This window comes from Periplaneta americana, chromosome 11, assembly GCF_040183065.1.
Source record: "Periplaneta americana isolate PAMFEO1 chromosome 11, P.americana_PAMFEO1_priV1, whole genome shotgun sequence".
Lineage (NCBI taxonomy): Eukaryota > Metazoa > Arthropoda > Insecta > Blattodea > Blattidae > Periplaneta > Periplaneta americana.
In genome coordinates, this window is record NC_091127.1 from 55,780,265 (window position 1) to 55,808,028 (window position 27,764).

The 27,764-nt window shown below is 35.1% G+C and overlaps 1 protein-coding gene across 2 annotated transcripts; it reads left to right on the forward strand.

Annotated features, from left to right (window-relative positions):
- The first annotated feature begins 743 nt into the window (after positions 1–743).
- LOC138709010 (extracellular tyrosine-protein kinase PKDCC-like) lies at positions 744–27,029 on the forward strand. 2 transcript variants are annotated; one of them, XM_069839458.1, is made up of 4 exons: positions 744–882; positions 6,694–6,896; positions 9,705–10,015; positions 13,357–27,029. In XM_069839458.1, exons 1-4 carry the CDS (start codon positions 811–813, stop codon positions 13,629–13,631), a joined length of 861 nt encoding a protein of 286 aa, XP_069695559.1. In that variant the 5' UTR covers positions 744–810; the 3' UTR covers positions 13,632–27,029. The 2 variants fall into 2 exon arrangements, with proteins under 2 accessions (XP_069695559.1, XP_069695560.1); XM_069839459.1 differs by having other exon boundaries at positions 9,705–10,025; positions 13,357–13,509.
- Positions 27,030–27,764: the final 735 nt, after the last annotated feature.

Here is a 27,764-nt window from a genome sequence, read left to right on the forward strand (position 1 = left end):
AACTGCAGATATCAGGCAACGTGGTCCAACAACATGTAACATCGCCTGTCTCCGAATTGTAGCGAAGATACCCGAAGGGAACTTTGTTTCAGGAGAGCGGCCACTTTTTCTTTTGACAGCTGTACAAGCTGGGAATGTGCCATGCGTGTGTCGAAACTACAGGATAGATTCTAATTTAATTCTGCCTGAAAGCCGTGTCGTTATGCCAATCGTTACGTACCGCCAGAAGAAGGGAAGGGGCAAAATAGGGGATATTAGCGTTTCATAATCTGATAAGTTGAGCAGTATACAGGTGAAAAGTAGATAATTTTAAAATATGCTGTACATGAATATTCCGAGGGGACTGAAAAGCTACAAAATATTTTAATAAATCCTCAAAATTAATTTTGTAGTTACTCTCCTCCTATGTTATGAAATTCTGTTCAGAGGATCATGACTGTACATGTCTCTAAGCTCCCTACTTTCTTAAGAAGTTCTTCATATAAATTTTAAGGATGTTAACACCATCAGTTTGAGCTACTGGGGTCATGCTATGATGAAGGGCAAACTGTGGGAACAAAGATGAATGCGCAGCTGAGCAGAATTTAACCCGAGGGCAGGCAATTACTCATCCCCCACTGCACACCCCTTGGAACATCTCCTTTGATGTCTCCCTCTTGTAAAACTAATGAAAGTGAAACAATGAAATTAAATTATGAGTGTAGTCAAGACTCATAAGCATCGTTTTATATATAACTTACTTTTCTCTTTTTTATATATAATTTTCAGGTGTTGGGGTCTTGTGTTCCTGATGCGGTGGGTCCAGTTGCCATGGTAACTGAACTAGGGGATCCCCTTGACACTGTGCGTCTGCTGCAACTCTCATGGGAGGACAGACTGAGGGTACGTACAGCTAGTAGTTCGAAAGGAGCCTGTAGCACAATATTGTGAGTGCATCTGATGTCTATTAAACAGCGCTCTTGTGTTTCCAACCCTGCGTCCATACGAGATAAGGCGAGAGCGAAACTTACAAAGTTTCTACTTGACACTAACTTACTAGTGGTATGCAGAGTAAGCCGTAAGTAATGTCATTAATTTTAGAGGGTTATTCTTTGAGCGTATTATTAAAATTGTTTACAATTTTACATTATTGGTATTTTAAATTTTGTGTATTATTATTATTATTATTATTATTATTATTATTATTATTATTATTATTATTATTATTATTACTAGCCGTACCCGTGCGCTCCGCTGCACCCGTTAGAAATAAATATAAAGTAATTACATAATTAGAATAGGACATTTGATCCAGGGAACATTCGTGATTGATAGAAGGATAAATCGTTTAATATGTTACTTAATTTAAATTGCATCCAAATAATTAAAATGCGATCATTTAGGTCCAGAGACCACTCATTGGTGCAATGACAATTCCTTTAACATGTTTCTTAATTATATTATATTATATTATATTATATTATATTATATTATATTATATTATATTATATTATATTATATTATATTATATTATATTATATTATATTATATTATATCAGAAGTTACTGTAATAACATGATGTCCATCTAGAGAAACTACACTTTCCAATGGTTAAATAATAATTAATTATACAAATCGGTTAATTTAGCTTTCGATATTACTTCATACAAACACAGAAACATTCTCTGTAGGCTATCTTTCATAGCTTTCGATTGTTGCTGTCCAAGGCCCCTTATAGACGAATTCATTTGTTTTTTATTTCATTATACGGCCTTAGATGTCAGTTATTTTAATTTTAAAACTCATTTATCTCATTAAATATCAGTCCCATCAAAATTTTTCAAGGAATAAAACTTATCGCAAATTATTTTTAAAGAAACTTTTGTTATGTAACATTTTTCACAAAAATCAATAATAAGCGAGATATTTCGATTTATTTAATTCAGGCCCCCTTATAACCCCCCTTTTAAATAATGGAATTTGAATGCCATATAGCCTAAAATCTAAGTTACAACGAACTTAATTTATATTCCAATTTTCATCGAAATCCGTTCAGCCATTATCGCGTGAAAAGGTAACAAACATACAGACAGACATACAAACAAAAATTTCAAAAATGCGATTTTCGGTTTCAGGGTGGTTAATTATATATGTTAGGACCAATTATTTTTGGAAAATCGAAAATTACCAGAAAATTTTCGGCTACAGATTTATTATTAGTATAGATTATTATTATTATTGTTATTATTATTGTTATTATTATTATTATTATTATTATTATTATTATTATTATTAAAAATACGAATTGTCAAGTGCACAAAACGTTAAACTAACGTTTCACAATAAAGTCAGAGCTCAAACTAATGAACGGATGAATATTGCTCTTAAAATGAGTTTAAAATCGACAATGCACAATACTTAACATCTGCCCTACAGAACTGTCAAAACAACCTTTCCAATGTGTTTCACAACAAGTTAAATTTCATGTTGTGTCGGCTTCATGTTATTAGTTGTTCGGTACTAGGCGGTAGATCTCTCTATAATAAAGATAGCATTATTATAATTCGAGTCCCGCGCCGTGACATTGTGGTCTAAGCCATCCTGCCTAGGACGCACGTTACGGAATGCGCGTTGGTTCGAGTCCTCTTGGGGAAGAAATTTTATCATGAAATTTCGGCCAGTGTATGGGATCGGTGCCCACCCAGCATCGTGATGCACTTGGGACGATAGGTAGCGAAATCCGGTTGCGAATGCCAGCTATAACAGCTGGGGGGGGGAATCATCGTGCTGACCACACGGTACCTCCATTCTGGTTGGATGATCGTCCACCTCTGCTTCGGCATGTGGGCGTGAGGCCAGCAGCCGGCTGGTCGATCTAGACCATACCTGCACAAACAGCGCTCAACGAGTGCACGCGCTCCTTCGGAGCGGGAGAGCCGTGTTTACCGCTCGCCGAAACGGAGAGGAAGATACGTCAGAATGACATAGACTTGCTATAGGTAGAGGAGAGGGAAACGACCACTCAGTTATCTAGTGGAGTGCAGTGTGTAGGCCTATTCTCAGTAACTGTTTCACGTTGCTTACCTACTGCTACAGTACAGTATGGAGGAATCTAAAAGACAAACGTAACATTTAATATTTAATGATGTACAGTTCGAACTTACTGATCTATAAGGTCAATCGTCATCTTCAATGTAACTAAGGGCTAAAGATCGTCTGAATAATACTACTAGCCTGGTTGAGTTTTACAAGACTAAACATTAGGAATAATATCCACGACTACACTGACTATGAATTTTTTTTTATTATTTTAGTAGGTTATTTTACGACGCTTTATCAACATCTTAGGTTATTTAGGGTCTGAATGAGATAAAGGTGATAATGCCGGTGAAATGAGTCCGGGGCCCAACACTGAGAGTTACCCAGCATTTGCTCATATTGGGTTGAGGGAAAACCCCGGAAAAACCTCAACCAGGTAACTTGCCCCGACCGGGAATCGAACCCGGGCCACCTGGTTTCGCGGCTAGACGCGGTGTGGACGGCTGTGAAAATGATTGCTACGTTTGGCTCAACATTTATATTTGTGAGCAACTGTTTTCTATCATCAACTTTAATAAAGGCAGACATCGAACATCTGTAACTGATGTTTCATTACGATCAGTAGACTACTGTTCTTTTCAGCTGCCAACAGCATAAAACCCTGTTTTGATGTACTGATAAATAAAAATATAACAAAACGAGATTGTACATTTAAGTAGCTATAGAATTTTTACTATTTCTGTAAAATAAATATTTATTAATTAATAATAGTCCAAGATAGTTTTGCAAACACTGAACGGGAATTCATTTTATAAACACACGTAATAGTACTTCCTTTTGTGTATATTTTGTATGAGATCACCCCTTCTTCCAGTCCATCCTATACAGAGCGCAGCTAATATCTGCATTCCGCTCATGAGCTGTGAGCCGGCTCGGAGAGCGCAAACCTTGTGCAGTCCTGATCTAGACCCTTCACGGGCTGTAGCGCCATGGATTATTATTATAATTCGAACTGCCGCAGCACAAAGCACAGGGATTATATTGAAGGAGGGGTAGGAGGACTATGCCTTATGTCGGTGTAGACTTTGTTACTCAGAGTGAATAATTAGAGAAGGGAAAACGATTCATTCATGCATTTAGTGTTCTGCCCAAGGGCAGGTCTTTCAATGCAAACTCAGCTTTCTCTAATCTTTTCTATTTTGTCTTCCTCTTTGTCTCCGCATATGATCCATATATCTTAATGTCGTCTATCATCTGATATCTTCTTCTGTCCCGAACTCTTCTTCCGTTCACCATTCCTTCCAGTGCATCCTTCAGTAGGCAGTTTCTTCTCAGCCAGTGACCCACCCAATCCCTTTTCCTCTTTCTGATCAGTTTCAAAATCATTCTTTCTTCACCCACTCTTTCCAATACAACTTCATTTCTTATTCTGTCTGTCCATTTAACCCATTCCATTCTTCTCAGTATCCACATTTCAAAGCTTCTATTTGCTTCTCTTCACTTCGTCGTAATGTGGAAAACGATTATGATTTATTATATATATATAATCTAAATATGGTACTATATGTAATTTTTTTTAAGTTCAAGGGGAGATTCAAACCCGATAACCCTCCCTTGCGTACGTCCCTGGTCACGTTTATGACACCTATTTTTTACTTTTAATGCAAGAATTATATTGATTTCTAACAGGCTGTTTTAATTTTGTTCTTTCACATTCTATTCATGGATTTCTGTTTGCATTGAGTCAAGCACACGTCTTGTTCCTAACTACTACCGCTTTTCTCCCTTCCTGCATGCATGACTTACCTCTCTAGCCTTCACACCCCAACATGTGTTATTCATTTCCCTCTTCTCAGCGAGATTCATTCCCCTTTCCTCCCCTTTGTCCTGTCTCCTCAAATAAATTGTCTGCATTGCTGTGTTTAGATTTTACGTCATGCATCACATCAATGCGTTGTGCTTCCTCACTGTACGCTTCTGTTTTAGTGAGCAGGCCTATAGGAAGGTTTTTAAGTTACTTACACATTGCGTGAGAATGAATAATACTTTGGGAAACTTGATAATCGTTATCGTTTATATTTTATTTTCTATGAATTTTCAATGGCTGAAGGCATTAATCAATCAACCATTATTTCACAACTTATCGATATTCAGTTCCTTTTTGGACTTCAGAATCTTCGTTGGTTATACTTCTACTATTCCACTGTTTTTAGAAATCCTTCCTACGAGTAAGTGTCTACTAGTAAGTTTCTCTTTCCTATAATTTTACGTAGATTGTTAAAACTTGTATTCGAAGTAAATACTATAAAATCAACCGTCATTAGAAATATACAGTTAAATACTAGGGTACAGGTACATTTTATTGCTATAGTCCCGTCGCTCTAATTTCCGGCAGCCAATCACGTTGCAGGTCGGCTACATTTAAACGTGTGCGTCTTGTGATTCGCTGATGAAGAGGTAAAGCATTTCCTAAGGCTGGATAAATACTTAATATATAATCGCCCGCCATTTTGACTCTTTCGTTGGCATTCGCAGAAAGCACACGAGGACGTTATTTGCCGCTCAATTACAGTGCGTTTGATTTATTATCATAGGAGCTACGATATGATAATGTTTAACGGTGTGGCAATTAGATCCCTCGTCTGGTAGCTCGGCAACGAAAGAACAAAAATGGCGAACGATACTACCTACCTAGACTTTATAGAGCCTTGACTTCCTAAGACATAAGCAAAGAGGAGGAGTCACGCCGGGAATAAGAGCGTCGCGACTATAGCTTCCTAATTACCGGTACATACTTCTTACATACATCACATGATACCAAACAAAACCGAGGCTCTTCTCATGACATTAGACAGAGTTTTAATATTGCAAACTATTGATGATTAAAAACGTAAGGGAGTTGGTGGAAAGTTAAACTAGATTTTCCCTACATTTTACGAAATTCTTATAAAATAAATTTCTCTTCTTCTAAAATGTTCTTCTATTTCTTTCTATGCCGATGGAATCTCCATTAATTGGCAACACGAACATAAACTAGCGCTTCAGAACAAAGCAATGGAAATACAGAATTGGAATGACCAACGAAAAGCTGTCGAGGTACATCATGCAGACGAAATAGAATCTGTCCTAAACAGTGAAGTTTACAGAAAGATTGTAATATGCGATGCTTTCAATGTTCCCTACTATTTTCCCTGTTTAATATGTTTATATCATTTGAGCAGTCTTTCTCATAAAGCAAGGGCAACCAACATTAACGGGGGTAATCGAGAGGGGGAATCCCAACCCTGATGGAAGCTCATCCGCGACTTGTGCAGTCATAATTATACCCTTTCCGGGAAAAATATATCCATAACAATGCCCTGAAGCAGCTCTCCCCTTCATGTCGTTTTGGACGCTGCATTAAACCTTAAACATAGGAATGCTTCGAGACAGTTTGAAAAATACTGCAATATTTTTCTTTAAATTTCTCTTCCCTTACAGTACTTGTTTGTCAAGGTTTGTTGAGTATTTATTATTATTTAAAACGCAACGAAGTTTCATAAGCAATATACAAGACTGTAAATATAAATCAGAAACTTTCCATACTATCAACTTTTGTGCAATATTCCTTTAAGTTATGTGCAGCATTTATTATGAAGCGTGCTTATTTTAATAAATGTTGTCTTTTACTTCAAGCTCGCGCTAGGAATCGCTCAGATCCTGCATCACTTGGCACATTCACCACTTGGGTCATTGTCGATGAATGACTTCCGTCGCCAACAGTTCGTCCTTGTTGGAGGAACTCTGAAATTGTCAGACGTCGATGATCTGGGTGTAGGAGAACCTGCGTGTGAAACAGATGCTGACTGCGTCACTGGTAATGGTCTCCTACCAGTCAGGTAAGCTCTCATTGAGACTACATACATTATTACATCGTGAATGTAGGCCTATGCCTTCTGTATGTACAATGTTTAATAAAAATCTGTTAGATAGAGAAGTTATTCTTACACAAACGTAATCAAAGTTTGTACACAAAAAATATGTGCTACCTATAAGGTCTGTACAAAGTTTCATAGCAATTCGTTAAAATGCAGAGAAGTTATTAATTTTGTCCAGCTAGATTTGCGGTTTTGCACACTGTGAGTCAGACTGGAACGGTACTGGTATCACGCGCTAGGGCAAGGACGTAGGCGTGCTGCGATGGATGACTTATTGGGATCACTTGCATAAGATAGGAGAGGAATGCGGTCGGATGCGAGGTAAAAATTACCACTTTTCGCGCCATTTCAGCAGTCGTAACTCAAATACCCAGTTATTTTCGTTGGTCAAGACTATAAAACTTGCCATTGTAAACAGAAGTAGTCTATACAACTAAAAATTATAAAAGCAGAGCTTAATAAATTCTTTGCATTTCGATATGCCATTCAATCTAATTGAATCGGTCAGAGCTGAAAGGCATTACGGTACCTAAATCAAAATTGGACTTTTTTTTTTATTTAGCATTATGAAGTATTTAAGCAAGATCTATTGATCAGCGCAAGAAAGAATTAAGTCAGTCTTCTCCTTGTACAAGGAACTGTTGCTACTGGTAACGTGAACGGACGAGGAAAGCATTAAGTCATTGACTTCCTGTCTTTCAGCGCTGTGTCGCTGTGTCGCACCATGCGAGGTTGACCTCCGATTCCCGCCATTCCCGTGGCTTTGTGATATCAACAAGTCATAAGTGACTTTGGGCCATATTCATAGACATTCTTAGCGCGGGCTTTCCGTGGATGATCAGTGAACTAACGTTTTACATATTCATAAACCAGTGTCAGCGATATATGATATGATATTAATCATGTTTAGCACGCTCGTAGCCCAGGCTAGCGAAATGTCTATGAATAGCACCCTTAGTGTTTTTACCCTATTTTACTCTACTTAGCTGTAGGTAGCCTATTTTGCTGTATCATAAGAGAAGTTGTAATCTATAAGTATTCTGTTAATTTAATTTTGAAGTGACCAGCAACAAAATCTCGAGGGGAATCCTTATAAGTTCAGCAGTCATAAGTGGCGTTGTATGTTTTACCTACCCTACTGTACTCTACTTAGCTTGTATTTTGCTATATCATGAGAGAAGTTGTAATTTATAACAATCTTTTCATTGAATGTAGGTGGTATTTATGTTACAAATAAATATAACTAAAATATCATGTAATACTTAAATATGTAAAGCATTTTTATGAGGAGTAAATAGCAACCACGGAACTAAAAATTATTAAATCAATTTTTTTAAATAATTTTTAAAATCTGTATAAAGCACTGAATTTGACTTCCTATTGCAGTACACATAGGCTAGCGAATTATTCTACACCTTAACATAAACATTCAATCAATTTATTTTGTTTCCTTCACGAAGTAATGTTTTTTCCTTCTGCCGAAAAGTTGCAAAAACGGACTTCATGTCTTTTAGCTCTGACCGATTCAGTTGTGTTCTATCAAGTAGCCTGACTGAATTATATTGAAATAACACACTACCGCAATCGGATCTTTAATTTTGCATTTCATCAATTTATTACTAGTGTCTAAATCCTACTACTCTTAATAATAATAATAATAATAATAATAATAATAATAATAATAATAATAATAATAATAAAGAAAATTAAATTTATCTTTTTTCTTTGAAATTCATTTATAACCACTGTTTTTAGTAGGTTATTTTACGACGCTTTATCAACATCTTAGATTATTTAGCGTCTGAATGAGATGAAGATGATAATGGCGGTGAAATGAGTCCAGGGTCCAGTACCGAAAGTTACCCAGCATTTCCTCATATTGAGTTGAGGAAAAACCACAGAAAAAACCTCAACCAGGTAACTTTCCCCGACCGGGAACCGAACCAGGGTCACCTGCTTTCACGGTCAGACGCGCTAACCGTTACTTCACAGTTGTGGACCAGAAAGTGTTGGGTAAATCTAAGATTAGTCATGTAAAGATAGAAACGTAGACTATATTTTATTTCAACTTTATCCAGTTCTTTTGGGTAATGCACACTTTACTCAATTACTGGCTCTACCCATAACATATAGTATACTACTTCCTACACCAAGTTTCTCTTAATTGCAAATTCTCTATAGAGAGGTATAACGAACCTAACAGATGAAAGACCCTACCGATAAAATATATAAGCGTTGAAGTGCTGAGATTTTCTTGATAGGAAATTAACTTTTTGCTCATAAGTCATGGTGTGTGTCGGCCTCGGTAGTGTAGTCGGTATATCGCTGACTTTCTGTGCTCGAGGTTGCAGGTTCGATCCCGGCCCAGGTCGATGGCATTTAAGTGTGCTTAAATGCGACAGGCTCATGTCAGTAGATTTACTGGCATGTAAAAGAACTCCAGCGGAACAAAATTCCGACACACCGGTGACGCTCCTCTGCAGTTGCGACAACCATAATTTTTAAAAAAATTTTTAACCGAAAAATATAAAACTAACCCACCATAGTATAGGTGACCTTTCGGACTTAAGGCAATATGTGCCTGATATTGGAACCTGTAGTAGAGTCAAAACCTTACACATGGTTGGTGTTCTCAAATTATTTTTTGCAACCTAAACACAATGAAAGTCTAAAAACCTCAAATAATAATTAAATCATTCGCTTGCTTTGATCATTCAATGGTACTGCCACTTGACAGTGGTGTTGAAGACGTTTTGTTTCTGTTGGCAGTGATGAGAATAACAACGTAAGTGACACCAATACCACAGAGGGTCTGGCATGTATCGACTCCCGTTGCATTGGTCATAATGAGCAGCTCAACATCTGGCACGCCGGCCAGCACTTCATTCGCCTGTTCCTGCCGCTGAGTGCTCCTGCGTCACTGGAGCCCCACATCCAGGAGCTCCTAGATGCGTATGCTCACCCAGCAGCCGGAGGTTGGGACTCTGCACGCATACTGGGAGCAACACAGAGGCTTGTGGCTCGATTTGTGTCTGGAGATTACATGGTTCGGCCCAGTACTCCAGGAAGAAACACAAACGGTAGTATTGAGTATGCAGAATGTCTTATTTGTCTTATGTAGGGCTAGGATTCTCATGAAATTGCATTGCCATTCTGGTAAGAGAGAAATATGGCTGCTTCAGTATTTATACGTTTTGCCACAAATTAAGCCTTTCCAGCTGTAGCCTATCTGTAGTGGCATTTCTTACGTTTTTCCATATTTTCGTTTGTATGGTCCTTTTCTTTTTAGCGTTTTTTGATAATTTCACTGAACAACAAATTTTTACTTTTTGTCTTGCTCTGAAATAAAAATAATAAAAATACTAGGTGAATATCATAAATATGTGTGCCCTAAATCTGAATTTAAAATCCAAATTTCCCCATCACGTACCATTTTCCGGGGAAAATGATTTGAACTTTTTTTATGAAAAATCTTCTCTTTTTTTAATTTGTCACTGCTACTGGTAAAATTACAACACACTAGGGATTCAAAATGTCTCATAATACTTGAAAAATGTGTACTGGATACAAAACTGATGTTACATAGTTTAAAATACAACAACAATAAATGCATTTCATGCATATAATGAGAAAAATCTCGGAATTTGAACTTACATTTAAAAGGATTTTCTGGATGTCTTCCGTTTATAACTAGACCCAAGAATCTCTTTTACAAGGCACCAACAATAGTCTGCAAGCATGCTGGATGATGACCTTCCTTTATATCACCTTTCCTTTCAGATATTCCTTTATGAAATCTTTCCCCATGCTCGTCACTTATTGCTCCAAGATTAGGAGGAAAGAAATCCAAATGAGAATGTAAAAAGTGTATTTTGAGAGACTTATTACTCCCATTTTCTCCTAAGCACTTGATATGGTTTTCACAACAAGTTCTATGTAGTTGTCTGCCCTAGAATTTCCAAGGAAAATTTGAGCAAACATATTTGAAAGCGCTCCATGCCATTTTTTCTGTAACGGAAAGTTTTTCCTCAAATAAAGAGTCAGCCATAACTTTGTAAATTTGTGGACCAATGAAAATGCCCTCTTTTAATTTGCCTTCACTCAAAACAGTAAACTTTTCTTTTAAAAACTGAAAACCACACCTTTGTTTGTTCATTGTGTAGACCTCATTTTGAACTGTTACGAAATTTATTGAATAGAAGGGACCAATACCTGTTTATTTATTAGAAGTACAAAAATACATGCCAACAACCCTAAGAAATCGGAAATAAGTCATAAACTCATAAAATGAATTGGCTTTTGTTTTGGTTTACAACCCCCAACCCCTGCCAGATGTTTCCTGGGGGAGCGCTATCGAAAAGTGAAATCATAGTACATCTTAAAACCTTACGTGATACGAAGAAAAGAGATGCATTTTCGGATTCAGCGCACACCAAACCATAAGAGACACATTGTTTTAAGTCGGTGTAATTGCTCAAAATGTCCTACATTACTTTCTGCACACGTTGCAGTAAAGTTTGCACTTCCAGAACACTATACATGAAGTAGGAAAAACTCAGTGCACTAGTTGCCATACAGAATTCTTACATCGTAATAAGAATATGTCCGATATCGTCTGGCTAGGTTTGGCTCGCCCTTTATCTATCATACAGCCATCCAACAAATAAAGAGACACTGTGAGGGACAACCTCAATTGCTTTCCCTCTCATCTTTCCCGTACTCAAGTACTGGCAGCTTCAGTTTCTTTCTTTCGCTCCTGCATATCACTAGAACTTCTACAATGTTAAGCAGTGTAAGGTGGCAACAGACATGTATACAGTCAACTCTGGTTACAGGGAATCTCTGCGGTTCAGCATATTTCGTTCACTATATCCGAGATTCGCTAAAACCGAAGTATCTGTTTCTATACTACTGACATTACTATACATACAGTATTAATGGCTGTTTTGGACAGACCACGTTCAATATCAATACTAATGTTCGCTGTATCTTCCAACTTAAACCTTTATGCTTTGACATTCTGATGTTCACAGTTCGAAACTTGAATCTAATCTGGCCATGTAGGTAGTAGGCACTGACAGTTTTCGCACCTCTTCCCATTAGAAGTATGCTACTGTGTACTCGGCCTTGAAATTTCCCTAGGTTCACTTTTACAAAGATGTGGGAGGAAGGGTTGAGGACCATTATACTGTAATCCTTCTTATATTTACTCTTTGGTCATCATTCTACTCCCTTTTACAAAAGAAAATACTTTCTCTTCCTATTCTTCTAATAACCTCTTTTAAAAGAGTCAGAACTAATACTTCCTTTATCCTTCACTGCGTACACTATTCTCTTTAACATGTTTCAAGCTGTCCAGGAAGCTGAACAAATCCTTTGTCTTTCAATGCACTTAAGAAGTAGAAAGATTGAGATTTTGTTCTGAATATATTCTTGGAAATTTATAGGCGAAAGGATTTCCTAAATTACCATTTTGGCCATTTTAAAATTACATTTTCTTGAAGAAGTTATAGTTTTAGATTCACTATAACCGAAGTAATGATTCACTATAAACAGAAATATTAAAGTAGTTTTTAATGTATGCGGGCAGGGACCAACGATTTAGGTTCATTATAGCCGAATGTACTGATTCAGAAGAAAGCAATAAGAATTATCACAGAAGTACCAAGCAAATCACATTGTAAACCACTGTTCATACAGGAGTCCATCTTAACAGTTGTTAATGAATATATTCTGGAACTCCTTCTGTACATCAAGAAAAATCTTTATGGCTTCACCAGTAGGATGGATAAACATGAGTATAATACTCATAATAAAAAAAAAAAACTGGACATACCATTTTGCAGACTATCCAAAGTTAAAAGTAGTCCAAACATGTTGGGCTGTAGGATGTTCAACATGTTACCACAAGAAGCACAGGAAGTGTCACTAGAAGTGAAAACGTGGCTTCTTAGAAACCCATTCTATTCTGTGCAAGAATATTTTGAGTTAGAAAATCAAGCTGTAGATATTTTTTAGGTTTCTTTCTGTGAGTTTTATTATTATTTTGTAATATATTAGGAAATTCTCATAAATTGTTAAGTTAATTCTTGTTTTATTATATATAAACAGATCGTATGAAATAATATTTGTGATCAGTGTGTTACATTTTTCATCTAGATATTAACCTATTTTTGATAATCTTGACTCTCAATTGTAAACTCTAAGGAGTATTTGTGATCATTTTGTTTTATCTTTAGTGGTGTAATAGAATATTTTTCATTTTAGTACGATAATTTCATACTTGTAATTTGACAATGTCATTAGCTTTTGCTATAACGACAGCTAATAAATTCTATACTATACTATACTATAACCGAGTTCACTATAATCCAGAGCTGACTGTATATTCTTCTAATTTAATCTTATGCTTGTGTTTTAGGATACGACCGGATGATTGACAGTGATCTGCCCGGGTTGTATGATTACCGATGTCCACTCTCAATTTCTGCTGTGGGTTGTGTCATGTCTGTTTTCAACGAGGAAGAAGCCGCAGAGATCTGTAACAACGATGAAGACTGCCATGCAGTGGTATTAGGACAGGAACATACCTGGACAGGACGCACATTGGCAGTTTTTAAAAATGGATATAGTACTCCATCATTAAAGAAAGGTTACAGCTTATTAGTGAAAAGGAAGTTGAAACATACTCGGTGAAGATGGAGATAGAGTTGTGATGTAACTTAAAAGACTGATAATATTATTAGTACAAGTAAAGAATAAAGTAAGTCTGACCAAAATGACTACCACGATTTTAAAGTAGCGAGCAGAAACAATTTTGCCAAAGTGGGTTCTGGGCTATATGGAAAAATAACTTCTTGGATATTTAACTGATACACAAGATAACAGAACTATGTGAAACAAAGAAAACACTTTTGTATTACAACTTGCTCATTTGAGTGGGACTCAACTAAATTCATGTATGCAATATCACCTTTATAGGAAATCCATGTCGTTTCTTGGGTGTGTTATGATTTAGATTCCAACACTTTTATGTACACTCATAAGCAACGAGACTCTTTACCATCATGCAGGGCCACTTTAATCAACGATCAGGTAACCATATCAGACTTTTTTAAAAATCTCATCAACACAGTTCTTGCAATATAAGGTCCTCTTCTGACTCTTTGTGCAAATTTTTTAGTATCAGTAGGCCTATATTTGAAGTTTCCATTAAAGAAATGTAGTTTTAAACCTCCAAATAATTATACATTAGTCTTTGTTGTTAAATTAATATTTTAAAATGCTTGTAAATAAATTATATTTATGAAACCTTTGTTGATTAATTGAATACCTTCACCCCGGAATAAGGGTATATGGTACAGTGTTTCCCTATGTACTTAGACCCTTATTCCGGAGAGTTATTCAATTGCTGTCACCATACAACTTATTTATGTAGGTATTACATAGATCTAGTCAGTGGTCTAGTAGTTACCATGGTTACCTTCCGATTCAAGGACTTTGTCGGTTTAAAGTTTAAATTTGTTTATAATTATATTTTTATTGTTTGATTGGTACTGGTTAACTCGATTTTTATCTGACTGAGGTTGGTGGATTCTTTAGCCTGCAAAAATCCTTAAGTGTAGATTCTAGTAGTATACCGGTGTTATATAAGAAAGTAAAACTGTTGACCACAAGTAGTAGATTACTGCATGTAAAAATCCCTTTATTTACCGGTACAAATAAACATGAATAAAGGAATTTTCAGTCTTGTTATCACTTCGTTTTCAACTTTTGATAACATATCTTCATTATGAAGATTCTAGAGTTTTCTAATAGGAGTAGAAAAGAGTAAAAACGTGTAGATACATAGTCTCGCTGGATCAGAAACATCTCTGAAGCTGCCGACAACGTACTATGACCAAGTGCAACGTACAATCAGAAAAAAAAAGGGAAGTACCGGTACATATTTAGACAAGAAAAGTAAAGAGGTGCAAGAGACACTGGTCTCGATGTTGTTAATTGTAATTCGTTGTAAATGGTACTAATAACTCTAATATTTAATAATGTGTTCGTAAAAATGCGAAATGATAATTATATTTTGAAATGGATATGTATTACGAATACACTAGATTTAACTTACTCTTATGTATATCATCTTCGTTCACTGCCATCTCATAAAGAAAATGTGCTAACATGTAAATAATGTAAGATATTTATTTAGTTTTAAAGATTGAAGTAAGCTTAGGTAACGTCATGAAAATACAAAAAATTGGTGTCATGAAGATGACATACTGATATGTTCTCAATGGGTAGGCTATATATTTTACATATCTCGTAACAATTCGTTTCCTTCATCATATTGAGAATTTATTTTATTTTATTTTAATTCATTCTTCTTCTACAAGGAGAAATTGCCATAAAGACAAAGAATGATGGACGAAAGGAGTAAAAATAAAGAAAACTAATAAAATGAATACTTTAACCTGACTTAAATGCTAACAATTACAAAACAATAAAGCACCATGCAGAAATCTATAACAACAATTTTAAAACCACTGAAATAAAACATTACTGTATAATCTGGCTATACAAATGATATCTAAAAATTGCTGTAGAACCTTTAATAGCCCTTAGGCTTATATCTTGTAGCACATGGGTGTCCAAATGCCTGTAAAACCAGGAGATATTGCACGTCAAGCATGCTCTGCTAAGGTCAATAACTTTCCATATAAAATAGAAAAAACGACCTTAAAGAATATGCGCTGCAGATTGCTTATGCCAGGGGTTACCTCGTACGAGTTACAATTGGACATCTATGTTGTAACACTATATTGTCAAGTCCAAAATCTTTTAAAATCTGGGCTGTCAGTTTTGGTATCATGCCCCAAGCTCCAACGAGAAGGCCTCTGATTTCTATAATATCTAGTTGGTACCATTCTCTATAGAAATCCACAGTAGGGGGATTATATTGGCCTTTTCTCTTCGTCTACTTCCTGTACACAGTGTACTTAACCAGTTTTAAATATGTCCTCACAACTTGACAACCTTGTACGAAGAACTAGATAACCTGTCGGAATTCAACTTTGTTGAGATTGTACTTTGCACTTCACTTACCAAGGTATAATATGGTGTAAGCTTATGATATGAGATACTGTAAATAATTTGAAAATCGGTAATTCTTACTGGTATCAGTTTAACCAGGATCAGTTTTACTGATTTAGTTGTCAGGTTCTTGGCATTAGAAGCTAACATAATGAATTGTAAACTTATAATTGAGGACCGTTTTTGCAAAACTTGCTAACTGCAAAATTAAGATTTTGATGGATTCGTTAACATAAGGCAGGCCTCTACATGATGTTCATGGCATCTTAGTAAAATTGGGTTATTTCTCTTCATTGTAGTGTGTCAAAGTGTGATCGTTTTTTCAAAACTTGCTTTCTGCTATAAGTGAGAGTTACAGCAAAACTTGCTTACTGTAGAGTTTTGTCTCTCCTGTAAAATTTAGTTTTTTCAGTTAGCAAGTTTTGCAAAAACGGTTCTCAATTACCGGTACCAGTATTTTCTTTGAAAAAATGTTCATTCTTTCTAAACTTTGAATTGCTGAGATATGTTAAACTGTGTCAGAAGTGTTGGAAATAGAGATTCTATTGATACTAGTATGTTAAAGTGGCCCTGTATGTAAGCTATAGCTTATGGGGATACCGAATAGTACTGAAATACAAGACTATGGGGTACTTATAATTTACGTGTTAAGATTAAGATGGCTTCTTGTAAACGCAGACTCATCCTTACTTTCATAGCAAGACATAGAGTAATTGCATTTATTATAATTGTGCTTGCTTATGTATTCTACAAAAAGCAGGATCATTCTCACTTTATTGGAATGCCGGATGTATCTATTTACGTACTCGTTTAATTCCTCGAGCATCAATGTTTTAACTTGAAATCCATGGCATGCTGAGATACATGAATTTTCGCAAGTATTTCATAGAAATTATGTTTTAAGATTAGATATTAATGGAAATACGATATTATATTGATAATTTAGGAGGACAGTAGGGAATGTATTATATTAACCTGATCTCAGTTTAAGCTCCAAGTTGTACATTAGTTGGATCTGTAAATATACACACATTCGTTAATTAGTTTATATAGTTTTTCGGTCTTTCCTTCTAAATTCTTTAATTAGAATGATGTGCACTGGAGTTCGACATTGTAGTCCACAGGCTAGATGTTCACATAGTTCCTTAACTCCATCATAGGACACGAAATTACGTGTATATTTTAGTTTTCATTCCCTCTTTTTGTCATTTATATAATCTTTCGTCCATCCACTGGAAGACCACCTATACTTTCAATCATTACAGAATTTAAAAAATTTATAAACTTTCCTGCAATAAATTGTCAGCTTTGAGGATCGGTTTTGATTTAAATAATTACTTGGTTAAAATGAACTAAAAATTAGCCCTTAACTCGTAAGACATAAAGAACTACATAATGGGGAGCTCAGTCTTTGAAACCATGTTTGTATTCGACTTAACTTTTATTGCAAAATGAAGTAGGGATATTACCAGTAGTGTTGTACATTACCGGTAATTTATGAGCAAAACTTAATTTTTCATCATTAACTATAATTCAGGCCTACATCTGTTTAGGACTATTTATTAATTATCAAGCAGTAATAAATTATAGATAACTGAATAGTCACATGTGAAACTTACTGTCCAATTATGAAATAGATTTTAAAACTCTTAAAAAGTAATACGAATAAAATTTGAAGCAATACCGTTATTGATATTCAGAAGTTAAGCAAAATTAAAATAAGTACTGATAACTTGCAATAGCATGTCTTGCACACATTGTTTCCCATTTCTTCTACAAATTTACAGTGTTCAATTTTGGAATCTTCAACTTTTATGTGACATTGGTAACACACTTAGGCCTACTGGTAACAAACTTTACACATTTTGTAAGAACACTCTAGATTGCATTTGCACATTGACATATTAATTGTAAACAGTTTTTCTTTTCTTCTGATATGGACAGATACTTCAGGTTTTTCTTTTCCCAAGTTTGTCAGTCTTTCTGGCATCATCCCTCAGCACTCAATCTTCTACACCAATAATTTCTCGAATATTTATTTCTATATCTTAGGCGGAAGGTGTAAGTAGCTTCACCATTTCCATTGCAAGATTTTCGCAAAATCAAATGGTGTCATGTGTTCAGTTTTGGAGTAACAGAAGTACAAAATGTGTGTGACTGGTACCTACCCACTTCACTTGCGTGATTCGGGTTCTGCATACTGTGGATAGAAGGCAGGACTGTGCCCATTTTCAAATTGCACACCACTTCGTGCATGATGTGCATCTGTAAAGAGTTATGTCGTGAAGAAAAGAAAATTTCTGACCCCGCCAGGAATCGAACCTGGGCCAGCTAGTCTGGAGGCAGACATGCTACCACAGAGCTAACTCGGCAGACAAGTACAAAATTTATGCATTCACATAACTCACACTCAGCACCATGAGGAACACTGCCATCAGCCATCACCTGGTTCTTCTTTGGAAGCATAAATAGCACACTTCATATCCAGGATGTCTATACCTGATTTTGTTTCATTATAATAATTTACAATTTCAGGCTTTCCACTTGCTTCGTTTTCGCTTCTGCAGTGTTGCATTGATGACACGATTTATTTTGAAGACAAACGACACAAGTGTGATATCCTCAGTGAATCCTTATTACGCGAAAGCCAACTGACTTTTTGACATTGACTGGACTTCCGGTAATATCTTCCCTTTATTCTTTCAAATTGTTTCAACGAAAGTCAAACCTCGGTTCCCCAGTTCTTTCACAAGTTCTACAGATATACCGGCACCGGTAAACCAATTGTGCTCAGTTATATTGCTGTTCATCTTTGTAATAGGATTCGAAAGATGCAATACTGATTGACTTTCCTATGTTTTTCTGTACATTAGTAAGTCTTACCTGATCTGAATCTTCACCACTGTAAATGCTCCCAATGTAGAAATACAAGTACCTCGCATCAGTCATGCACATTACCTTGATACCATATTTGGCAGGCGTTTTGGGCATGCATATCCTGAAAAGGCATCATCCTCTAAAAGGAATGAACATTTCGTCAATACAGACGCTTTCTGCTAAATTTTTTGCTGTTTATAAATCTGTCAAATGATAAGGAGATTATAGCTGTATGATTTGTTTGCTTTCAAAACTCTAGATCCTTGAATTCATCAAAATGATGAAAAAACAAATTATCTCGAACTTCTTCAGTGGATTGTTGAACGAAATATTGAGCATCTTGTCGGATGTGTAGAAAACTGTGATGCCATCCTTTTATGTGCAGGCGTGGAAATTGAGTAGAATGTTAGTAACACAATAACGGCTCTAATTTTTAAGTAATCAGTATTTCGAGAATTAGACAAATTGACCGAATCTTTAATATTTCTCTAATGCTTCCTAATTTTTGGTTAGTCCATTGGACAATTTCGTTCGGTATAAAATCATGAAACAACAGACTCCAGACATCTAATGGATTAATCTTATCTGTCGAAACTTCAGCAGTAGAAATGAGAATAGGTAGCCCTCGAATGATATTATGTGAAGGAGTTTTCCTCTCAGTCCTCTGTACATGGCTATGCAATATAAGTCTATTTTTTCCTATAAAAATTTAATTTATTGCGAAACAGTTGGATGAAGAAGGTGAAGACGTCTCCTCTTGATGTTCATCGTTAATATTGACGAAGTAATTCCTGTTGCATCAGTTCCTCGTCAGATTCTTTATTTCTTACTTTTTTCGTGCTCTAATATGAAATTTGGATCATTCTCTGAATTATTTGAATTATCATTAGCCTTACCACACTTATCCTTATCGACTTCGAGCTCAAATCTTACCTTATATCTGCGTGAAGATTAATTTGTGGTCTTACAGAATATATCTGTTATGGTAACAATGGTTTTTAGAGAAGAAAGTTCGCTCCGGCACCAGGGATCAAACCCAGGTCCTTGGTTCTACGTACCAAGTGCTCTAAACATTGCCACAGCACCGGATCAAATCCCTCTCCTCTAGTGTTTTTCCTTTTGTGGCCTGACTCCAAGTTCGACATATATGTTGACGTATATTAAGTCAACTGCCATTGTTACCATAACAGATATATTCTGTAGGACCAAAAATTAATCGTTACGCAGATTCTTTGCCCAACAGTGCATAATACTGTGGAATCTCGGCCACTAAGTCCCTCACTTGAGTGCGCTCCTTGTATAATGGCAGTTGACTTAATGTCAACATATATGTTGAACTTGGAGTCAGGCCACAAAGGGAAAAACACTAGAGGAGAGAGATTCGATCTGGTGCTGTGGATTGAACTTCGGCGTAACTCAGTGATTAGAGCACTAGGTACGTATAATCAAGGACCTGGGTTCGATCCCTGGCACCAGAGCAAATTTTTCTCTTCTAATAACCATTATTATCATGACATATATTCTGTAGGACTAAAAATTAATCTTTACGCAGATTCTTCGTCCAACAGTACATAATACTGTGGGATCCCGGCCACTAAATCACTCAATTGAGTGCGCTCGTTGTATAATGGCAGTTGATTTAATGTCAACATATGTGTTGAACTTGGAGTCAGGCCACAAAAGGAAAAACACTAGAGGAGAGGGATTCGATCCGGTGCTATAGATTGAACTTCGGCATAGTTCAGTGGTTAGAGCACTTGGTACGTAGTCCAAGGATCCGGGTTCGATGCCCGGCGCCGGAGCGAATTTTTCTCCTCTAATAACCATTGTTACTGTATATGATATACCAGTCTGGGAGACAAGCAGGCTTGATTGCACAGAATGTAGACTTGTGAACAAATTGCGACAATGAACAACTGCGCTGTTTAATTAAGACAACCACACTATATGATGTTTTCATTAATGCTAAATTACACATTCCTAAGAGGAATGAGAAGCACAGTTATCAGTGCTATCAGTAGACCAGGTACCAATATTAAAAAAAATGAATAAAAAACAAAACCGAAGCAGTTTGAAAAACCTGTCTTACGAATTAAGGGTTAAAATCAACTATGATAGTGTTTATTTCATTCATATAGTGACTGGAGGTCAGAAATGGCAATTTGTTCAATTTGCTATAAATGGACCTTATACAATCATAATGAATCATAATATACTGGAATGATTCTTTGTTCTCTTGTTGTTTCACTTCCCGTGTATTTTCTTGTATCACTGTCTATATAAAATGTTTGTAGTTTGTCCCGTTTGTCCTGCTTTTTGAAGAGATTTAGGTCTATAGGCCTACTATTATGAAAATTATTGTAAGCTCACCTTTAGTAACTTCTGAAATTGTGGTGAAGCATGTAGACGTATAAAAACGACCGTACAGATATTTTAAACGAAAGGTCTTACATCACTCTAATTCTTGTAACAACATGAAATTATATTACATAAAGGAAGAGTTTTAAAAGTGCATGACATAATTTTAAATGCAAATGTGTAAATATGAGTTACAAAATATCAAACCTTAAAAGAAATGTCCATATTGTATCTCTTGATTTGTCAGTTTGAGATGTATCGAGGTTCAGATTCAGTTATTTAGTTGCACAAAAATACTAATTAAAATTATTGTTGACATTCATATTATAATGAGACAGCAGAAATTTCTCCCAACAGAAATATTAATTATATTCCTTCGTTTTATTTTCAATTAAATCAGTCTTTGAATTGTAACACAACGTAAGAGGAGAGGAAAACCACGTATGAGTTTAATACCGGTACTGAAATAAAAGCAAGTGAGTATAATATATTAACCATAAGGTAGCTGCCCTTCAGAAAGGGTTGCCCAAAGGACACAGCATACTCTCAATACAAAAACAATTACAATACGCAACATATATAAAAGTTTCCAATGTAGATAAGCGAGACAAAATTTACATAATACGATATTAGAATTTCTCATCACTTCACTGTTCATACAAATATTTTTTTTAGAGTTCATTGTCCATATAAGTGGTTTCTGAGAATTTGTACTGAAAATTAAATTTAACCACAGTAACAACAAAAGTTTTTAATGTACTAGAGTTGACGGCAATTCGGACAGCGGTAGTCTGCTAGCGTTTGCATCAAGAGAGACAGATAGAGATAGCAAGGCAGTGTACAACATTGCCACATTGTACTTAACGTGCATGTGCAATACAAATAGCGCAGGAGAGAATTTAAATTATCTAAAGACAATAATGAACTTAGCCATTGATTACTGTAAACATGATGCCAAACAAACCCTCTTTCCTTCACTAACAATATTCTTTGCACGGTTCTCAATCCCAAACCACATGCTTCTGCAGTTGTTTCTTGCACGTTGGCAACGTTGCAGCCAGCATCAAGATGGCCGGCAGCATTCTGCTCGTCAACGTTTTTAAAATAATTATACACCTTAAAACTATTTTCCATGCCTGCATGTGCAATACTTGTCTTTTTACAGTCTCTTCTTCCATTTATTTATCTTACACACACAGTAAATGTTAGTTTTACTTATTCAATGCACTGAAACACTCACACGTGAACAAACGAACTCGGTAAGTACTTGTTACAGACTGATTCCCATTGGTTCTACTGTACAAGCTTGTGACGGCACATACCAGAAATGATATGGCGCATATAGCAGCTGACCGCCTTCCGAAATGCCGTCTAGTCTAGTTGAAACATTAAATCTCTTACAAAATTCAACAAACAAGTTTGAGATAGTACCACGAGAACCTGAAAACAAACCTATCACTTCAATATCCCCATTAATTTTATACTTGTGCTTAAAGTATTCACGAACTGGTTCATAAATACTTTTCTTTTCTATGTTTACTTGCTGAGGTTGATCAACACTAGTCTCAAATCGAACTTTAGGATCAGTAATTATGGCATTATCATGTTCTCTATCAATAGCAATGATATTGATAGTTGTGTACTACCTACCATTTGCTGACTTCCTCAGGTTTGGACACCTACATCATTCAATTTTTCTTTACTTGTTTTTATTTTGTTTTATTTTTTATTGTACACTGAACTGATTTCACGAAATTGTGGTACCAATGTGTAATTTGTAAATATAATATTTGGTACTGCGAAATTTGAATATTTTCGGTGAAATTTGATCTGAGATCGCCACAATCAGCACTCCACTATGGAACATGACAGTTCCATTATCATATCTCAGGCAACTAAACATGTACACTAGGCAGCGAGTAAAGCTTCTTGTCCACGGTTGCTTTTATGCCTTTAGGAAATGTCAGGCTTACACTTCACTACAATAGCAATGTTGGAACACAACCGGTCCATTACTGAAATCGCAGGAAGTTAAACATGCAGTGAATTAATAATACCCTTTGATATTGTTGGTTTTAAGGACGCCCTACTTAAGCTATAATGGATATACTATAAAATTATATCCTGTAATAATAATAATAATAATAATAATAATAATAATAATAATAATAAATTAAAATTGCATAGATTTCACCTTGATTTGTAACTTTGAAGAATGTTAGTTTTATATTAACTGAAAGTCTTCATTGGCAAAAGTGTAGGTTTGGAAAATAATTTAAAAGAAAGAGAAATTTTATGATTTCATTCCTTCAATTTATAAAGAATCGAATCTATTATTACTATTAGCAGCAATTTTTACTAATACTATTAATGTTTGCATTTATTACTTTATAAGGCTAAAATAATTACCGTTACTAAGAGAATAAAATAATTAATTCACATAGGAACATTAATATAAAATTTAAGAATTCCTTTTGACAGAAAAAATGTGATAATCAAATTTATTTAACTTGCTATAGCTTTCATTACAAGAATCATAAATTCAATTATGTAAGTAAACCCTACTACTGAGTGCGAAAAATTACATATCCATGTTATGCAAGTTTGGACTAATACGCCTACTATAATAGTCTACTATTTTTGGTCGTTTCATTTCAGGGTACAATAAACAATAAGAAAAGTCAAACACCCACTGATTTTGAAGTAAACTGACACGTAAAATATATTTTTAAAATATGTCCAACATTTGTTTTCTAATATTTTAAATGGTGGAAATTAGCTGTGTTCTGAATATTTCTACCTACCAGTATACTTTGTTAAAGTTATTGAAATATACAGAAAAATGTTCACCAAATCCTGCAAGATTTAAACAAAAAGAAAATACTTCGCTCTTGAAGACACAATATTATACAGTGCACCGGTAATTTGTGATGATTTTACTATGTATATATAAAGAACACCAGTTTCATTTTACTAAGAGTCTATTCATATTTTATGTGAATTATCTACGTATGTAACCAATTTATTTATTATATTCATATATACTTCGAATGTGTTATCATATTCTAAAATAATAATGGAAACTTTGAAACAAAGCTAATTAATAAAAATAAAGACTAATGCAATATTGCGAACGTAGATAAAATATTAATACAGTTTTCTTAAAATGTCCTTATAAAAAAATATACACAAAATGCTAGAAATAAGAAATTAAAGAGAAATAACGCTGTAATTTTAAATATGTATTATATGGATAATTGCTCTGTCCATCTGTTTGTCTCTTTCTTTCTCTTATTACTTAATTTATGTAGCAGTAATGTTATTCGTTTCCTTCAGAATTTACGCATAAGGAAGATAGCAAAGAGAATTTTACCTGGAAACAGATAATTTTGTTTTGAAAGTGATGTTCGAATTATTCTTGGTCTTAAGAGTATACTTATCTGTGTACGTAATTGTGCATATCACTATAAAAGAATATTTGAAAGTAATTTCCAAATTATATTAAATTGGTATGATGCTATAATCATCTGTGGTAGCAAACCTGTACCGGTAACATAGTAATTTTTAAAAATGATTTTTACAATTGAAATGGAGCATCATTATTCGAAGAGCTAGAAAGTCAACATTTCTTTGTGAAGAATCGGTTTCAAATCTGATGAATTCCAATCAAATGTATGGTGAAGACAAAATACAAAGACAAATGGAAACAATAGTTATTCTAAATCATAATTAAATTATAAGTGAGAAAATAATATTTTAAAATGTTTCACTACTCAAGTTAATCAAAATAAAATATAACAACTTTAGAGGAAATTAATGTAAAAAATAGTAATTTAAAAAAAACACCACACAAGTTCCAAGTATAAAACTCATTAAGCCTTTATTAATTAATAGTCATAGTGTATCGATGCTGAGACAGGTTTTTTCCTGGGTGACCCCCATTTCTTGTCATCATTCTATCAACTCAACAAACGATGAAGATATGTAGGCTACTACCACACAGTCACCTTCATCTGCCTTATTACAATGCATAGACAAGTAATTATTCATTTCGATTTATCACTAGAATGATAGCTGCAATTTATTCATTTTTTATGGATTAGTTAATATACTGTACTCATAAAAGCTAAATACTTTGAATTATAACTGTAATTATGTCTACAGACAAAAATAATACAGGGCTACTACAAAAGAATCATCGTTTTCAAACTGCTATATTCTCCAAAGTATTGCGGATACAACAATGAGTGATACATCAAAATAACCAGAAACGCACCTGGTTTGCATTGTATACACAGTTGGCAGCACAAGTGTAGTGCCTGCACAAAATAGTGACAAAACAAGAAAAGAGTTTTTGTGTGTTGGAATATGTGAGATGTACGTCTGTTATAACAGTGCAACGCGCATTCAGACGAGCATATGGACACGAACTGCCATGTAAACAGAGCATTTTGTGGTGGTATCGGCAATTCAAGGGCGTGTTGGTGCAGATGACCAAATTCTGTTCCCTTGGCCCCCCAGGTCACCAGACCTAACGCCATGTGACTTCTGCCTCTGGGAGTACATTAAGGACCGCGTCTACGTACCTCCACTGTCACAAACACTGGTACAGCTGAGGGAGCGCATCAATAATGCAGTAATGGCCATTGGCAGGACAACGCTACACAATGTGTGGAACGAACTGGACTACCACCTGGATGTATGTCATGTCACACAAAGTGCACACATAAAACGTGTCTTCCACACTCTACAAATGTGTTGCGTGTACGGTTCTTTTGATTTATCACTCATTGTTGTACGAGTAATACTTTGAAAAATATAGCAGTTTGAAAACGAATGATTCTTTTGTAGTAGCCCTGTATTTCGTTGTGATAAATTAACGTATTTAATTTGGAAGGGATTTTTACGTTTATCACTGATTTGTTATTGGGGTTGAACCATAGCGTTCATAGAGATGTTATGAAGCACTTATCCGTATATGTGTTGACTCTTCCTACAATAACTGTATGAATGGGACTTGGGAACTGCAATTTATTATTACACATAATAATGTTTACTTTGATAACTCTTATGCTAAGCTAAACTGTCGCCACGGTTATTGATTACATAAATTAATTGGACATTTTTGAGAGGTATGGTACCGTAAGAAACTGAATAATGTCTGACGATGTTATACAAAGTGCCAATATTAATTTACAATAATATTGGTGTTACTATACAAACTGAAAGAGAAGAAATGATGAATAAAACTGTAACAGAAATTATTCTATTAGATCTATAGATCTAAGCTGTGGGTCTTCTTTTTGGTTACCTACCTATTTGAATTTTCTGAGGTAACAAAATGATATGCTTCACTAATCGCGAAGTTTAATATCGTTCTGTAAAGTCAACTAAACATAATTTTATAGTAAAATGTCTCATTTTATTCTTAATGCAAATAATAATACTAGTCATCCAATTATGGAGAAAAGAAGTGCAGATTTCTTTAAAAACAATATTCTGTGATATGAAAGATATGTATTGTTTAAGTGAAAGTAAATGTGTGTATGTATGTGCCTGTTTTATGTACTTAATGTTCTATCATTCAATGTGTTGCTTTAAATATTCGTGTGCAGAAAATGGAAATTAAGAATTCTGATATTTCAACATTTCTGATCTATCCATTTAGTGTTTTATAATAACTAGGAATCTTTATGTTACTGTTATTCTTATTATTAAATTATCATAATGGTTGTAAAATTGTATGTAATTAAATCTCTGTTTTATTACAGTGTATGTCAATGTTTTTGTTTTGAGTATGATCCTCTACCATGTTATTATGAAACAATAAACTTAAGCAATAAACACTACATCAATTTATATTAAATTTACGAAGAACGAGTTTAATTAGGAATGACTGACTATACCATTTACAATTCATATCTTTTTTTAATCTTCTACGCAGTAATTATCAAGATAAGACTTAGCCAAGTAAATCAGTCTGGGCATCCATACAACTGTATATCAGGTTGCAATCTTTGCGATTTTAGCAAATATATGGGAAAGTATTAAAAAGGGCTATAAACAAACGAACATTATAATACTCTCTGATAGTCAAGCGGCATTGAAGGTGCTTCAGTCTCCTTTGGTCAAATCACGATTGGTCTGGAAATGCCTAGAGCACTTAGACGTACGTACTATAGTCCCGTCGCTCTTATTTCCGGCAGCCAATCACGTTGCAGATCGGCTACATTTAAATGTGTGCTTCTTGTCATTCACTGCTGATGATGTTATGCACTTCCTAGTGCTCGATAAATACTTAATATAATCGCCCGCCATTTTTGGTCTTTCGTTGGTGTTCGCAGAAAGGACACGAGGACGTTATTTGTCGCTCAGTTATTTGCTCAATTACAGTGCATTTGATTTATTATCATAGGAGCTACGACATGATAATATTTAACGGTGCAGCAAATAGATTCCTCGTCTGGTAGCTTGGCAACGAAAGAACAAAAATGGCGAACGATACTGCCT